This window comes from Octopus sinensis, unplaced genomic scaffold, assembly GCF_006345805.1.
Source record: "Octopus sinensis unplaced genomic scaffold, ASM634580v1 Contig10079, whole genome shotgun sequence".
NCBI lineage: Eukaryota > Metazoa > Mollusca > Cephalopoda > Octopoda > Octopodidae > Octopus > Octopus sinensis.
The window spans coordinates 639,096-657,604 of NW_021831989.1; the positions used below are offsets into that span (position 1 = coordinate 639,096).

General features: G+C 32.1%; 2 protein-coding genes and 1 long non-coding RNA gene across 3 annotated transcripts; 2 read left to right on the forward strand and 1 right to left on the reverse strand.

The window, feature by feature from the left end:
- Window positions 1–1,395: 1,395 nt before the first annotated feature.
- On the forward strand, window positions 1,396–1,974 carry LOC115228269 (tigger transposable element-derived protein 6-like). Its single transcript, XM_029798895.1, has one exon. It carries the CDS (start codon window positions 1,396–1,398, stop codon window positions 1,972–1,974), a length of 579 nt encoding a protein of 192 aa, XP_029654755.1.
- Window positions 1,975–10,487: 8,513 nt separating this feature from the next.
- On the forward strand, window positions 10,488–12,249 carry LOC115228270 (tigger transposable element-derived protein 4-like). Its single transcript, XM_029798896.1, has 2 exons — window positions 10,488–11,324; window positions 12,160–12,249. The coding sequence occupies exons 1-2, from the start codon at window positions 10,488–10,490 to the stop codon at window positions 12,247–12,249; spliced, it is 927 nt and encodes a 308-aa protein (XP_029654756.1).
- A 2,403-nt stretch (window positions 12,250–14,652) lies between these two features.
- Window positions 14,653–15,139, reverse strand: LOC115228228. The gene is made up of 3 exons (XR_003883193.1): window positions 15,086–15,139; window positions 14,909–15,053; window positions 14,653–14,877 (listed from the first exon to the last, which is right to left on the reverse strand). It is a non-coding gene; the product is annotated as an uncharacterized LOC115228228 (long non-coding RNA).
- Between the last annotated feature and the right edge of the window lie 3,370 nt (window positions 15,140–18,509).

Below are 18,509 nucleotides of genomic sequence, written 5' to 3' on the forward strand. Positions count from 1 at the left end.
CACTGTACTTTTTATCATTGAAAGAGAACGGCTCGATATCTTTTTAGGTGCACCAGACCTCGATTTATTGCAAACATTTCCTCGTTCTTTCCAACGGACTATTATATTTCTTACTGAACTTTTCGGAATATTGAATTATCTGGAAATTTGGTTGTAACTTTTTTTTTCTTGGTGGGACTTGACGATCATCTGTTTTAGCTCAAAAGAATATTCCTTCCGATTTCCCATAAAGTATCCATCGAGCCCATCGAGTAAGCAAGCTTTCATAGATATACAAAGACATGACATTCGTCACAGATTTTTCATCATTTTTTTCCAATCCAGCTAGGTCAAAAAACGATTCAACTTCTACTATCATTTCCATCATGTCATTGTGACGCGAAAATAGTTTTATATCGTCCATAAAAAGAAGGTGGTTAATAGCATATGCGGGTTCCCCCTTCCTGAGTTTCCCATCATTACTTTCGGGAATTTTCCGTCGAGCATTCGGCTTAGAGGGTTCATCAACAGCACAAAGATCAGAGGTGAGAGAGTACAGTAGACTATCCATTTAACGAAAAAAAATTTAACGAAAATATTCATTTTACGAAAGTCAAAATATTTTTTTTACGTTTTTCCTTAGATAAATTCAAAAATAAAATTTTTTTTCTTTGTATTAGTGAATATTTAAATATATTTAACGAATATTTAAATAACGAAAATTAAAATTTTTGATAAAATTTTAAAATAATTTTTCCTCGCTATTTCTTTGTAGTAAACCATGTGTGCAAGGATGAACAATATGAAGAAAAAAAGAAAAACTTATCAAATTCAACAAAAACTGGAAGTTATTGATTTCAAGAAGAATAATCCTGCTGTTACTCAAGAAAATTTGGCTCAGCGGTTTAATATGCCTATTGGAGTGATCAATTCAACGTTGAAGAAAATGCAATTGTATGGATCAAGGCGTCACAAACAAAAAAAGAATGTTACACTTAAAAGTTGTACTGATAAGATATATGAACCACTATATGCATGGATTCAGAACAAACGTTTCTGTAATCACACCATAACTAATGAAATGGTACGCGAAATGGCACTCAAAATTGCTCAACGATTTTATATTGAAAATTTCAAAGCATCTCACCCATGGATTTTACGCTTTAAGGAAGAGTATAAAATAAAAACACTCACGATTTCTGGAGAAGAACAATTAGTGGATCCCGTTTTGCTTATAGATTCATATGAACGCTTTGCAGCCATGTTAAAAAAATATGGATCAAAAAATTTTTACAACTGCGATGAAACTGCCCTTTTTTCAAATGTACTCCAAAAAAAACATTAGTTCTTGACTCCGAATCAAGGGCTTCAGGAAAATTTTCTAAAGAACGAATAACACTGTTATTATGCACAAATATGGAAGGAGATAAAGAGCATCCGTTGGTAATCGGAAAATTCAAAAATCCTCATGGTTTTAAAAATATTAATATGAATAATCTTGGGATTCAATATGCAAATAGCAATAAATCTTGGATGACCAGTTTAATTTTTAAAAACTGGGTTGAACGGTTAAATTCCAAAATGAGTGTGGAAAATAGAAAGATTTTGCTTCTTTTAGATAATGCGCCAGTTCACTATTTTGATGGCGAATTCAGTAATATCGAATTGTATTTTCTTCCTCCAAAGACAACATCTAAGATTCAACCAATTGATCAAGGGATTGTGCATTCATTTATAACGTTGTATAAAAAAGGAATGACTAGAAATTTGAGTATGGGAACAAATATAGGAACATTGTCATATACAGATGAACTTACCAAATTCAAATTAGTTAATGCTCTACCTTTAATTATTGAGGCTTGGAACGAAGTCACAGTGGACACTATCAAAAATTGCTTTAACAAGGCATTAAATAATTGGGCGAAGATAGATGAAAAAATACTTGAAGAATCCACTGACGAAAAAGGTATTAAATTTAAATCATCTTACAATTAAAGATAATAAAAGTGAAATTATGATTGAGTTTCCTGTCTGTGCACCTGTCGTCTGCGAAGAAAACGCGTATCTTGATACAATACAATGTGAGGAAGAAAATGAGCATGAAGAAATAGATAGCACAAATGACAATCCCATTGGTATGCAGACGCACTTAAATATTGGAAAATATTGAAAAAATTTTTTGCAAGAATCTGGTGAACATATTCACCTAATTACAAATTTGAGAAATATATTGGCAAAAATTAAAAAGAAGGAACCTAAAATTACCGATTACATGACACATTTTTAATTAAACAATTTTTTTCGTTAAATCATTTAACGAATGCTCAATTTTCATTTTTGTTAAATGAATACAGTACCGCTCAAATGTTTCGGACCACCCTATTTTTCTCAATTTCCAAGTCAATCCTAAATTATTTTTTACGGTTCTTTAGAGAAACTTATTAGATAAGCTTAAATACATTTATTCTATTCTAAAATTTTCTTTAAATTTTTTGTTTGGCGCCAATTGAATATAATTGATTTTTGACTCGATCATATGTTCCGGACCAGTTGCAATCATATGTTTCGAACCAGTTAAATCTCTTTAAATTTAAATAATTTTTGATTCAATTAAAAACAAAAGACTAATAAATAACAAATGCCGCGTGTTTCACTGGTTGATCGGGTCGCTATCATCACTTTTTTTAAAGATGGAGCTTCACAAAGAGAAATTGCCGAAAAATTAAAAATATCCAAAACTGCTGTTCAAAGAACAATTTCCAGATATTCATCCGTTGGACTATATTCCGACAGACCCAAATCTGGTCGACCGAGATTGTTATCCCCAAGATCTGAACGCAAATTAGTGAGAATTTCGAAAGCAGACCCCACAAAAACGGCAAATCAAATTAAATTTGATATGAAATTAAATTCTATTGTAAGCACAAATACAATTAAAAGATGCCTACAAAGAAATAATTTGAATGGGCGAAAGCAATGCCCAAAACCAAGTCTTTCCATATGCCATAAAAAGGCTAGAAAAAATTGGTGCATTGAGAAATTAACTTGGAGCCAAAATGATTGGGGTAAAATTATTTTTAGTGATGAATGCAAAATAAATTTGCATTCAAACACAAAAAATTATGTTAGAAGGCCACCAAACTCTAGTATACATCTATTGATTTTAACTTCTCCCAGTGTTTTGCTTTCCAAATTTATACAGATTTTCCATTTGGTAGTGAGTTTCTTGATACCATTCAACATTGGAGGCCAGAGTTTTGCAGGGTCTTGATTAAGAATTCGTGATTGACTGAGTTAAATGCTTTCCTCACATCAATTCACATACAAGATAGCTTATTCTCATTTTGCTGGTTGATACAATGATTTACAATTGCCTGTTCCTTCGCTCCTTGACACATTCTTTGTGTTCCAAGTTGATTGTTGCTAACAAGACCATATGCGTCTAATTTGTTGTTCACACACTTTTTCATCAGTTTATACATGTTGGACATATACGTAATTGGTCTCAAATCCTTGGGCGAATCACATATATAAACTTTTGGTTAACCAGACTACTAAGACAACCACATCGATGGATAACTGTTGCCCGAATATTTGCAACTCTCCTTCGAGTTGACTGCAAGTACACAGGAAAAATTTTGTCCAATTACTAGCAAACGATAAACGGAATAAGTCAACATTCAATCAAAAATCGGTCTATTTCAGCGGTTCTCAACCTTTTTTAGACTGGGGACCACTTTTGCACTATAAAATTTTGTGGGGACCACCTAAATAAAATAAACATTTTTTGGTATTAGCGCACAATTTTGGCCTCGTCAGGGCCAGGTTTAGACATGTTCGAATATTTATTATAAAAATAACATGAACATTATGAAAATAACAGAAAATTTAATAGTAATTTAGTGAGATTTCTGATCTTGTTTGCTCGGAATAATTTTACTTATATCAGGCTCTATGTTCGACAAAGCTACTCGCATATCATCTTGTACCCGTAGTCTATTCTATATTTTGTTTTTAGAAAAGTCAGACACGACATCGCCATTTCACAGTGATAAGTAGTGGGGAATACAAGTATTGATTCCAATGCAGTTTTACTAAAAATGGGGAATTCTTTATATTGTTATTTTTCGAAAATTCCTGGGGACCACTAAAAATTTTCTGGGGACCACGATTGAGAACCGCTTGATTAATTTCAATGTTTTTGATTTATACTTAATTGTAAAATTAGTTTTAACTTTATATATTTTTATTTTTCGAAAATTCCTGGGGACCACTAAAAATTTTCTGGGGACCACGGTTGAGAACCGCTGGTCTATTTACTGGCTTTAATAAAAAAATTAGTAATTTTGTCGGTAATTAAATTGTAGCAATGTTAATTCAACAGATTTATTAGTAAATAAAAATTAATTTTTACCAAAATTTCTGACCTAATAATATAACAAAAACTTTTCACTTTTCTGATAAAATTTGAAGACCCACTCGATTTATTTGTATTCTCGGCAATCATTGAAGTTTGTTCAATCTGTTCATTTAACGATGCATTCAACAAAGACATTGTCGTCAGCTGGTTTCCATACTCCCTTACACTCACTTCAAACTCGTCTCGTAGACTGTCGTAATCTCTTTGTTTGCTATGCAACAAATCGCACATCACATTCCGATCGCGAGTAATTTTTTCCAATTGTGCTTCCAAAGCAAAACACTTTGATAATTATATAAGATAACACCTCAGTACGATAAAATACTGATTTGCTGTCTGCTTCTTTCAGTTCCGAAAAAATTTGAGCTATCCTCGAATTAAAATGCTCACGAATTAATTCCTCTCTTAAATTATTTGAGTTTTCAGGGTCAATTGATTCAAGCGAAAATATTCCCTTTCAAAGTAACGTGATTGTCAATACTCTGTTCAATTCATATTCAGGGGAATCTCCGTTCGTAGATAAAATTAAATTTTGCTTTAATTTGGCACGGGCTAATTGATATTCCAACATCCAATGTTCCTTTTCTGACTCCAAGGTAGAAATCTGCCCATGATAATGTTCGACTTGCTCCTTTAATGCGTTCATATTACGTTTGGACTCAAAAAGTTGAATCTCCATCTGAATTGCCTTGTCATTATCCATGTGAAGAGGTGCTTCTTTGTTGCAAACAATTTCAGCGAATGACGATGCTCTTTTGTGAAATTCGTCGACAGATGAACAACAAAATCGAGGTTTTGTAAAAAGACTCTTTTTCCTAATTTCGTTTATGAAAGGACTGAATTTTTCTATGACCAAATCCATCTATAATATACAGATAATCAAAATACTTCTTTAATATTATTCCAAATGTTAGTTATATTTTGAGAAAGCTCCTTGTTAAGAAGTACAAGTTCATTACTTATATTTGGCATTTCAAACTCATATGATAATAACGAGTCAAAATTAACCGCTAAATCTATTGTAAAGAAGGTAAACCAACAAAAAACCACTCAATGAAACGAATAGTCTATTAAGACCATCAATAAATGCCATCTCTATCTGATATGGAGAATAATATTTTTCAGCGAAAGTGAGATCTAGTTTTCAAAATAATATGTATACCTCCACATTCCGTAACTGGAATGTACGCTTCATATATATCCTGGCATATAGCGTTGTAGTTTATCAATGATTGATGCGTACAAGATAATTTTGAATGTAATAAACCGGGAGAGCCAAATGACACCAACTCCGATTTAAAACTAAATATATTATGCTTTCCAAAAATCAACCACATATTCAAAGGATCTAGGAAATGATTGAATGCGCGAGTATAGTCCCTCCAACAACTCATAAATGAAGAGAGGTCACCAAGCGAAGCCAAAGAAATGTGATGACAACTTCCAGCATTAATAAACAGCTGTCTTAAAAGCCCGATAGCCCTCTCGAGATATTCCATTACGTCTTCTCTTTTCAGCTGGGACTCACCAAATTTGAAATATTTGAATCTCTTCTCAAGCGAAATATGTAAATCAAGAAATGCTTTAAGAGTGCAAACGAGCACATTCGACAACCCCAAAATAAATTTTTTAGACGACTGGGGATTGCTTAATAGTCCCGAATTATCTAAGTCAATCCAATCAAATGATTCCAATTCTGAAAATAATTTTATTATCAATACTGGAGGCACTAAGGAACGTATCTAATGTCTGTATAAAGTCAGCTTTTGATTCATTCGGCTGAAAAACTGAGGTAGTCTTGAACCTTGTGGATATTTAACATTCTATACATTTTAAGTTCTAAATTCAGTTTAATTATCTCCGAGTTTAGTTCTTCCACATCGTTCTGAATAGAATCATTTAAACATTAAAATACTGTATATGAAGTTACTTTTTGTTCTAGAAAACGATTTTTCCGCTGTAAAGCTTCAACGGTGTCACGGGCTTTGTTCAAATCTGTCACAATCTGGTCATTTTTTTCGTTTAGTTTAAAAATTTCCTCTTCATGTTCAGATCTGTTTTCGAAAATCTATTTTTGATTAAAACAAAAAACTCTTCTGTGGAGTTCCATGTTTTCCTCGACTTTATTGCTTAATTCAACACGAATGGCTTGATCATTAATGCATCCATCGGAATTCTATTTATTATATATCATTTAAATATTTGTTGATACTTTTTTTGTCTTTTTACTCTTTGGGATTGCATTTGCTTGTGCTAATTCTAACTGAAGTGCCCCTACTCGATGAACCAATTCTTCATTTCTAAATTTGAGGGTTTCAATGTCTCGCTCCTGTACTCTGATTTTTATCTCTTTAATGGCCTCAGAGGCCTTTGATTATTTATAATTAAAAACTTTGAGCTCATTATAGTTTGAATTTAGTTCTTTATATATATCTTTCAAAACAGTAAACGATGATTTTAACTACATTTTGGCACAATAACTATACTTTAGAATATTCTAGGGCAAGCGTCTTATATTTTTCAGTTTTGTCGGTTTTAGTGTCACTCGAGTTATACTAACTGATAAAAAATTGTAAATATCTCTCAACCATAACCACAACCAATAATTAATTATCTATTTAATTATTAAGAATTTATATTTATCTGTTAATTTTATTTTATTTTAAACTTTTAAAAATATTATTATAAAAATTTTCAGGAAGTTAAAGCTTAGGTAAACTTATAAATAAGAATTATTCGTGTTAATTGAATTTTTGGAGAAGTTATATCAAAGGCTGAAATAAGTCATTAATTTTATATTTCCATCCAAAGCCACTATCTAATTGCCAAAAAGTTCCAATAATAAAAATTTACTATTTTTTGATTATTTATGAAACCTTAATACTGAGTAAAAAAGTAAATTAAGAAAAATGATATCCCTCGCAATAGTACGCTCGAACTCTTTCTTGATCGCGTCAGGCTCTCGCCGAGTAAAGCATCAGCTCTTTAATTCATTAATATAGATAAAGTTAAGCTTTTAAATTGAAATCTTTAGCATGAAAAAAAAAACGAAAAATGATTGAATTTATAAAGTTTGTTATAATGTGTCACGAGTCTAGGTTGTTACCGAGCCTAGGTCGTTACATTTCGCTTATTTTTCTATAAAGATTAAAAATTAATTTATCGCTAATCCTAATAAAATTATTCTTAATATTTAAAATTAATCTATTAAATATTAAAACAAAAATATCCGGATAACCATACATTTGTAATTGTAATATGTCACATTTAATAGATTAATTTTAAATATTAAGAATAATTTTATTAGGATTAGCGATAAATTAATTTTTAATCTTTATAGAAAAATAAGCGAAATGTAACGACCTAGGCTCGGTAACACCCTAGGCTCGTGACATAATGATTCACTTAGCAATTGGGTAGCAAAATTTAGCAAGTGGAAAAGTCCAATAAACATTTCTTCTATTTTTGGGGCCACTACACCATTAATCTATCTCACCCAGTCGTATTGCAGCAATGAGGCTGACTCCTCTGGGAAATCATTGCACTTCCAGTTCTCTAGCAATATAAGCATGTTCTCAAACGTTTTCTTGATTGTTAATGACAGGATGTATGCTTTAGACAAAATATCTATGTTTAAATTTTTCATATATGATTTATAGAACTTGGTCACTAATCCATCCTATGTCAATAAAATAAGAACCATGAATTTTGCATTCTGGATTTAGGCCAATTCTCCAGCATATACACTCCTCGCCAAAAAAATGATTCAAAATTCATATTTAGTTTTTCTTTGAAAATCTTATAAATATTCTAATTTCAAAAAACTTAGTAGATTAGTTGTAATTATTATGATTTAATTTTAATAAAATATTTGCTAATTACATTAATTTGGAAAAATTAAAAGCATGACACACAATATGTTAGTATATGTCAGTGACAAAAAAAATGATTCAAAAATATTATCTATACAAATATCTTTTTTTATATGATTTAAAATCTCTATTTTAGGAAAAAGCATATGGATAACTTTACAAAAGGAAAAATTATTGCTTTATATGAAACAAAAATGACATTTCGGGCAATTTCTTTGAAAGTTGGGGTACATGAGGCCACAGTGTCTAATTTTATCCAACGATACAAAAAGAATGGCACAATCCATCGGAAACCAGGATCTGGAAGGCCAAAAATACTTGATAAAAATGATTTGAAAGAATTGATAAAGTATTCGGAAGAAAATCCAACAAAAACATCTAAAGAGATCTCAAGTGTAATGACGAAACTAACCAATAAAGCAATTTCCTCAAGAACAGTTATAAGAAATCTTAATGAAAATGGTATATTTGGACGTATCGCAAAAAATAAGCCATTTTTGAATATAAGACACACTAAAAAAAGATTAGAAATAACGAAAAGATTTCTTGCCATTTCTGATGAAAAATGGAAAACCACAATTTTCTCAGATGAATGCATTTTTTGCGCCAATCCAAACAAAACTCGAAAAATAGTATATAGGAAGAGCGGTGAACAACTTAATTCCAAAAATATTTCAACAACAGTGAAATTTGGAACGGGTTGATTTGGCTTGAAAACAAAAAATAGGGAAAATCATGATATGGGGATGTTTTTCTTTTAACGGCGTCGGAGAATTAGTTTTTGTTGACGGATCATTGAATTCTGCAAAAAATTTAAATCTTTTAGTCAACAGCCTACCGAGATCAGTTGCAAAAATGGGACTTAATGACCTTGTTTTTCAACAGGATAATGCACCGTGTCATACAGCGAAGTTAATCATGAATTATTTTGATAAAGAAAATATAAAAACACTAGACTGGCCATCCCAGTCACCTGATCTAAATCCAATTGAGCATTTATGGGCTCATATAAAAGCGGAACTCAGTAAAATCGATTTGAAAAATGCTGAAGAATTAAAGCAGGAACTTCTTCATATTTGGGAAAATATTCCTAAATATTATATTGAAAAACTTGTTTTATCTATGAAAAAACGTTGTTGGGATATTTTTATGGCAAAAGGAGGAAATACCAGATATTAATTACAAAGTTTTTAATTTTGAATCATTTTTTTTGTCACTGACATATACTAACATATTGTGTGTTGTGCTTTTAATTTTTCCAAATTAATGTAATTAGCAAATATTTTATTAAAATTAAATCATAATAATTACAACTAATCTACTAAGTTTTTTGAAATTAGAATATTTATAAGATTTTCAAAGAAAAACTAAATATGAATTTTGAATCATTTTTTTTGGCGAGGAGTGTAGATAGTACTTTTGTAGTTTCTCCACTTCGATTTTTTTATTATCTTGGAATTTAGCCACCACTTAGATAATTTTCATCAAAAACAAAAATACAGTCCGACCCCGAATTGGTGCACCAAGTGCCCCAAAAAGCGGGGGTACCCCAAAAACAGGGGTTTAATAAAAACAAAGATTTTTAAATATCAAAAATCAATTTTATAAATATCAAAAAGGCCGGTTTCCAAGACATCATGCAATGAACCTAATTGTCAAGAACGCTTTGCATGCAGCTGGCTTCCCGGCACAGCTGGAGCCTCCTGGTCTCGTCCGCACAGACGGAAAAAGGCCTGATGGGATAACAATTTTCCCGTACACCAACGGGAAGTGCCTTGTTTGGGACTGCGCCTGCACCGACACCTTCTCAGAGACAAACCTGATCGCCTCAGCCTCCTCTCCAGGATATGCTTCACAGAACTACGAAAAAATTAAAATATTCAGAGCTCAAGGACAGGTTCATAGTGCAACCGATTATTGTGGAGTCATCTGGAGTCTTCGGTCCGGAATCAATCTCTTTCATTAGGAAACTTGGATCCCTGATCTCGGTTCAGACGAAAGATAGAAGGGAGACCGAATGGCTGTTTCAACGCCTTTCAACAACCGTTGTCAGGGGTAATAGCCACGCTATCCTTTCTTCTCTTAAGCAACCTTAATTAACCTATATTTTCTTTGAATTTATTTGTTTCAAAAAAAAAAAGTTAGTTAGCTAATTAACCTGGTAAAAAATTGAAATTATCAATTTTTAAAGTTATTTTATAAATTTTAGAAAGCCAATGCCTAGAAAACTAAATCAAAGTGAAAAGATCAGAATTTGCAAGGATATACAGTCGGGTCATAAGGACAAAATGATTTGTGAAGGATTTAACATCTCTAAAGGAATGCTATACCGACTAAAAAAGAAAAGGGAAGGAATCTTAGCTCAAGGTTTCTCAACATCCGAAGGGACAATTGGATACGAATTGAATGCCCAAGTTTACGAGATTTTTCGTAATCTCAGGTCGAAAGGTTTCCCAATTAATTGGTCAACCTTAAAGCTTATTGCACGTAAAATTGCGTATAGAAATTCAAATCATGATTTCACTGCTTCTAATGGATGGCTTTATAGATTTAAGAAACAATTCGAAATAAAATTCAGAATATTACATAGCGAATCACGATCAGCTGATAAAGAAGGTGCGGAAAACTTCCGATCAACTTTCAATGATTTGCTTGAAAACTATGGGGGAGAAAACATTTTCAACTGTGATGAAACTGCATTATTTTATAAAGCTGTTTCCAAAAAGAGTTTTGTTGAAAAAAATGAGTCACACAGCGGACATAAAATAAGAAAAGAACGTATGACACTTCTTTTGTGTTGCAGTTACACAGGAGAAAAATATAAACCGCTTATAATTGGGCGTACGAAGTCACTAAGAGTATTAAAAGGTGTGAATCTGAGAGAAATTGGCATTGAATATGATGCTTCGTGCAAAGCCTGGATGACAAAAAATATTTTTGAAAATTGGTTATCTCGATTTAACGAGGAAATGAGAGAGAAAAGAAGGAAAATAGCATTGTTAATTGATAATGCAACTTGTAATGCTGTTTCTCTCAAACTTTCAAACGTCGACGTAATATTCGATGCGAAAAAAACAAAACACTCGATTAAAATTAACTGATTTTTTTATTAAAAAATAAAAATTGTAGTTATCCGTCTCGGTTATATTATTAAGAGAGATATCGAACAGGCGAGACCTAAATTTAATGAAAAACCTTTTTTTGGGGGAAAACCTCAAAATTGGGGGAAAATTTCCCCAATTCGAGGTCGCACTGTACTACTAATCCAGCAAACCTGGTAAATGAAATCACGGTTGAAGGAGTTATGAAAGCAACGGAAAGACTAAAGAGCAATCGCTCTCCAGGACCGGATGGTATAAGTGCTAAGTTATTGAAATACGGTCCTAAAATACTAATAGCAATCGTGGCCAAAGTACTAAACAAAATGTTTGAAACTAACGACCACACAGAGTATCCAATGAAAATCTTTACAAGATGCGTAGTTCGCAGCCTATAAACATGGATGTACTGAAAAGCCGATCGGGCCTCTTTGGATATACCCTAAGAATAGATGAAAGGACACTGTGTAATATCGCCATAGAAGTCTACTTCAAAGGACAAGAGTTTCCTAAATTCAGAGGAAGGCCTAGACACTGCCTATCAGTGGTAAAAAAAAGACTGGAAAAAATGCGCAAGAGGGCCAAATACAGAGGGAGGTGGAGGAATTTCGTGGAGAGGATGATGAAGAGGCAAAACGCAAAGTTGTGGGCAACGCGATATGTGCTAATAATAATTGCCACCAGTTGTGAGTGATTTCAGGTTGAAAACGATCGCCGAAAGTTAACAGTAAGCGACTGAGAGTTAAAAGTATATAATCCTTAATTTGTTAATTATTTGTCATTCTTTAAGCAAGTCTACCAGATAAATATATTTGGTTCTTTGAATTATTTAAAGCTAGCTCAGAAAAATCTCCAAGCTTGTTTTTCTATTAATTTATAAACTATTGAGTACGGAACCAAGTTAAAATTAGGTTCTCCACGTCAATGCAAAAGAAATTCCCTGGGCGATTACTTAAGTAATTTTTTAATAAAATCAATAGCTTATAAATTAATTTCTAATATTTATCCACATGCCGTTATATTTTTGAAAAGATATTCAAAAAATTTATATTTGAGTAATTTGCAGTTTTGTGGCATTGAGCTTTATCCAAAATTAAGAAAAGTGTTTTTTTTTGATTTAAGGTTTTATTTTGTCCTTGATAAAATTTGTACATAAACGAACTGTCACCCTTTCTTTATTTTATTTATTTCCATTACAAGCATCCGTCGATTCAACAAACGACTTGTTCAATTTTTAGTGTATAAACAAGTTTAACCCCACTTAAAAATATTTTTGAGAGATTATAAATAAAGTGAACGATCGAGAACCTATTGGTAACTCTATATTGCCTGGGTTGGAATCCCAGCGGCTGTCTGTGCTGGAAGCTTCGACCTGGGTAATGAGTAACCCCGTCATGTACATCTCATCACATGCGGACTTCGGATGGAACGGATGGGATGTTGAGCTTCCTTAGCGTTTAATCAGCCGCACTATAATAAAAACAAGTTTTAAATGTTTTAAGCATTTTTAAGCACTTTTCATAGAAAATAGTTTTAAAAAAATTTGATTTTTTAAGCCAGAGTATGCCCCAAATATGAGTTTAATTTGTCAAGAGCCAAGAATGTAAACGAGTCGAGGATGAAACCATAACAGCTGAAATGAATGTCAATCACTGTTAAAAAATAAAAAAATCAAATATTTTCAAGCAAACATTAACTAATTATTGTTAATCATTTTTAAGTCATTTAAAATGGCTTTTCCTCACTATTCCCACACTATCTTTAACATTGACAAAATTTTTGAACCATTTTCTAACAATAGTGACAGCATCTTCATAGAGCTGCTCAAACCTTTGCTTGAACTCTGTGCCTTTGTTTGATTAGAGTATTTTCAAGGCCCGTAATATAAAAATTTCTTCTAATTTGTTGGCCGCCTTTTTTCAAAATTTGTTAAGTAGGTTCCTAGTGAATTTATATTTTGATTTTATGTCAATAACCAAGAAAAATGATCATTTTGACTACAAATAATAGCCAAGAAAAATGATTCTCAAATCTACAATAATAACCAATAAACTTTAAACTTTTTAAAATCAAATCGACTTGAAACCTTTCATTAGGTAAATTAGCGATACTATAGCTTGAATCGTCATACTGTTTCAGTGGCACAGGAAACTTGCATATATTGATGTTTTACTTAATTCGAAAAATGTCGTTCTGAAAAGTGCATCTAGAGCATTATGCCCTCAATGGTTTGTTTTGTGGATTTCTTAAGGAATGATTTTCATTCCTTTGGTGCTTCTTAAAGCAACCTTGTGGAGTCGATTAGTATTTTGCAAATATAGCTTTAAGTAAATAAAAATAAAATTTGAAGCTTTCTTCTTTAGTCGAAACTTTCTAACTTTTGAAATATCTACGTCTTTCCCTTCAAGGAATGAATTTCAATCTTTTAAGGCCGTAATTGTTTTAACGTAGATTATTATTTTATGACGACTGGGAGTATTATGAAATCTGTCATGTTTTCATCCTCAGCTCGCAACATAATATTATACCTGAGAAACGTGAAATACCATCAAGATTGCGACTAAGAGAAAGATGGCAAATCTTAAAACTTAATCAATATTTTTTCATCTTAGAAAATGTCCAGTACTCGTTAAATTATTGTCGTTTATATAAATTTGCAAGAGAATATAAACACGTAGTTTTAATTATTAATCACCAGATCTATCATTTTAGGAACTTTTTATCTGAATTAATTTGCAAATCCAAAAACCGGTAGAAGTAATTTAAGATTTATTATTCCAAAACTCTAATTTAGGATGCTCAATAATAAAAATGAGAAATTATTAGCGATTTAGAATGAAAATGAATTAGATATTAATCAATTAAGATGAAAATCGGGAATCATCTTCCAAATTATCCAGAGGTAAAGGTCCTAGTGTCGTTAGTTAATATACGTCTATAATACCGATGTAAATAAGTAAGACTGGAAACAAAACAAGCAAATGTGAAGCCGCAACAAGGATAGCTACCATAAAAGTTTTGAAGTAGTAGATATATATTAACTGTGTTTTACTCAATGATAGTATCACTATCCCGACAAACCATACAAAAACAAGTCCACAAACAATCTACCGAAAAATAAAAATTATATATCTACAATGCTTCCATTAAAGTTCAACATGTTGGTTACACGTTTGATTTTAGAGGGTTCTCGATCTAGAGAGAATGTATGAGCACTGTGAATCAGAAGTTGGATCATGACAGCCACAGACTTAAAAATGTAATAAACATAACAACCGTGATCAGATTTATTAATAGAATTGAATTCAATTGAATATTCAATGCTCCAAGTGTACCAAAAAAAACAAAAATTGCAGAAGCCATTGTAATGCTGACAATTAACGATGACCATAAATCAAGAGCAAAAAAAATTATAAAGCAAAAAAATAGAACACTAAGAAGCGACAAAACAAGAATACAGGTCGTCCTATACAAACCTTGATATTGCGCAAAAAAGATGTAGAAATAACTAAAAATTACTCAAACAGAAGTCATATGACCTATAAGGAAATACATCAACTGGTGAGTCCAGGAATTTGCTAAGATCGTTAGATATAAGACGTCCAATGGCATGTGCTTCCTCAAAGGCAGACAAATACTGGTCAGTAGTGTTCATAGAGATTTCAAAAGCCATGAAATTAGTAGCTATAAATATATTAATTTTTTTTAAAAATAACCCCCGATTTTATTATCTGTGTAATTTACAGAAGCCGAATATTCTGCCTTTCCACTAATCATTTAGTATTAATAAATACCCTAAGGGGCATGTAGCAGTAGGGACGTCACTTAAAAACCAAGGTACATGTTGCAAAAAGTCTTGAGAAGGTTGACATGGCATACATTTAGAATTTTTTACTATCGGAATATTAAATATTAATATACCAGATGAGTTGCAAAACATTCCAGTATCATTATAATAACGACAGCAACTTGAACTATCCTTCCACAAAGTATATTGATCCACCCAATTATTACAAGAGGTTGCAATACCAGACCTATCAAAATACGCCAATGAAATTGAATACTTCTTTGAGAACTGGGAATATGCAGCAATCGTAGCAGACAGTGATTTCGAATATGAGGAAGAAGTCCCACTCAAAGCCTTAAGATAACGAGGATTGCTGTAGTTGAATCCATCTTTGACAACAAAGTAGACTGGAGCTCCAATTCGGAGATATTTTCCCTGATCATCCAAATACTTGTTGAGATATGAGGCCTATGATTTGAATTTAAATTATGACTTTTGGGAATGAAGAATTAATGTCCAGTCCAACCGGAAACTTAAGAAGAAATGTCCAGGAAATTAAATTCCAGATAACAAACGTCACAATCTGATCAATTATATATTATCGACTACAATTATGGGACGAAGATAATTTTTTAAAATGAGCCGAGCAAACAATACTCTCATAAAATTCCGCAAAGGACTCATAGCAATATTTTTAGTCTAAACAAATATATAAAAATTACCATTCTATCAGGAATATTCCATCTTAATTGAACAACCGAAAATGCTAAAAATAGGAGAATGTTAAAAACGACTGAAACCAAGCCGCATAATCCATACATCTGTAGTATAGGAATTCGGACCACCGAAACTGCCAATTGAAAAAATTGAAGAAACCTGCAATAAATATTAAAATGTGAATGAGAAAAGTTTTAAATATAGTCGGTAACACTGTCTCACATACATCACCAATCAAAAGTTCTTCAGTAGAAGCATATGGCCAGTTTCTCCACTATGTATGCGAAATGTAAAATATACCCAGATAGTATGGTATAGAGTAAAAAAATTAATGACTGATATAGAGAGGACAACCAAGAACACACTATACAACGCCATAAATGATCCGTCTATTCCAACATAACTTAGAAAACCAACAGCTGATGTCAAAGAAGCCACAGAGACAAATATACAAATCAAAGATAACTTGATCTCACACTAATAATAATAGACAATATATTACAGGAAAACGAGGAAAAGGAAAAAGGAATCCGGAAATCATAAAAATGCAAATAAACATTGCTACAAAGCTAATGGAAATTATTGGAAAGTTGGTGGAAATCACTTTTTGGGTTTCTCTTGCGACAGAGATCTGTTTTGGTTAGTTAATAACTCCGATACCTGTGCAGAATATGAAAATAAAAAATATTTGGATTTGTATGTTTCCAAAAATGATAAAAATTTATTTTCCCACGCCTCAACTTTGGCCAAATATTCCAAATCCATACTATTCCTTACCAACAGAGTCACAATTAAAGCCTGTGAATAGAGATAGTCATTTCCTAATACATAATACAAGAATTAATTAACTATCGAATCCGCCAAATGATATTTCAGGTCTAACAGGTATACCTGATTTATCAATACATGGAATGCCAATTGATGGATCATCAAACGAGAGAGGGTGTCTAAAATTCATAAAATTAGTCACTTCGTGCAGAAATCAATGTGATCAATGTAATTGTAGCCGGTCTTAGACACCTTGTTTATATTGGAGGAATTTCCTTGAAAATATGAGCTGACACTCTGAATTGTGCAGTTCGAATTAAATGGAGAGAGAGGGGAAAAACAAATATCTGATAATTTGATCATAGATTTATTGTATTCTGCTTTGATCTCTGAGATTGAATTCTCCAATTCAAACAACTTTGTAAATACATATTTAGGAATATAAACCTCAAATAAAACTTCTTTATCCAAGAGAGAACTGTAATTAGTTTTCTTTGAATTTTGACTTGGTATTGGGGTTATTATTATTTGCTCAATTCGATAAAACGGACTGAAACGTATGATAATTAAAAATATAACCCAAAGCTCTCATCAAAGTATTGCTTCTCGAAAATGGCGGAATTGGATGGATCCAAAAACAATTTCACAGGATCATTTACATCCTAAAAATAATTTTTTTATTAAGAAATAAGTAATCTCATAATTGATAAAAGAATGTTAAATTAGAAAAAAATGATTTTACAAATAAAAAATATTTAACCTTAAACTTATATATTCCAGAAGATAAAATTGCCACCAAAACAAGCGAGATCAATGATATAAGGCGAATATGGTGGGAACTAAACATTCCCCAAGAGCGAAATAGTTGAGAAAATAAAACGGATTGTTTTCTGAAATAATTTTTTCTGAATTTCTGAGTGAAAGGTTGCGGGGAATCTCCAAGAAGCGGTTGATAAGCCAAATCAAAATATGTTGTCCTGTCATACAAACCAAAATATATTATGTTCACTGTGGTTTAGTTTTATAAGAAAACCTGAGCCAAATATAATTATAAATGCAGATCCGATCACAATTGGCACAAAATAACGTATAGGCATGCCCATCACTATTCTCTCATCACTAGAAGGAAATGTAGGTGCAATGCACATCCTAGGACAGTCTTGACAACTACAAGGCATTGCCGTTCCATTAAGGTCATCACTACACCGGAAAGCTGTAACTGTACTAGGAACTAATTTGTCCTTCGGGCCATCACTCAACTCAAAATGGATCTTTAATTTATTTAACATGGAAAACATCGAAAGGGACGTTTGGGTTGATTTTGGTGTTTCCTAGATAGTTGAGCATTTTTTTCAAAGTGCAGTTCGTGTCCATTCCGCAAAGGAAAGATATCGTTTTAAATCCTCCAACTCCGACCATATCTTTGCATGATGAAAAAAGTTCATTTCCAAATGTTTCTGTGTATAAACATTCCAATAAAGTGACAGAATTATTTTGACCTAATTCCAGAGCTTTGCTGAACGTCCCCTGAAATGGACTGCATGTCATCTCGCAAAAAAAATTAAAAAGGTTTCTCAGACACGCAGGACAATTCGAAAAAATAGAGCGAATTAGTTCCAAGTTGTTATTCAAAATTTCCAGTTGTTCCGGGTCACAGCACGTGTAAGAACCTGGAACATAAAAATATTTAATAACCTTGAACATTATAAAATTGTGGGCATATATTTTTGAGTATTTTGTTTGAATCTTTGCCTTCTAAAATTTTTGCGTCTCCAGTGTAATCACAGTTTTTTTGATTTCCATTTTCGTCAGTGTAACAGATTCCATACATGCTACACCGACCAATTGGTTCATTCAAAATCTTTAAA

Excerpts from the sequence above, each read along its gene's own strand:
- LOC115228269 (XM_029798895.1), top strand. The coding sequence starts at position 1,396 with ATGGAAGGAGATAAAGAGCATCCGTTGGTAATCGGAAAATTCAAAAAT.
- LOC115228270 (XM_029798896.1), top strand. The coding sequence starts at position 10,488 with ATGCCTAGAAAACTAAATCAAAGTGAAAAGATCAGAATTTGCAAGGAT. Across the intron at positions 11,325-12,159 it reads TCAAACTTTCAAACGTCGAC|CAAGTCTACCAGATAAATAT; the intron begins GTAATATTCGAT and ends TCATTCTTTAAG.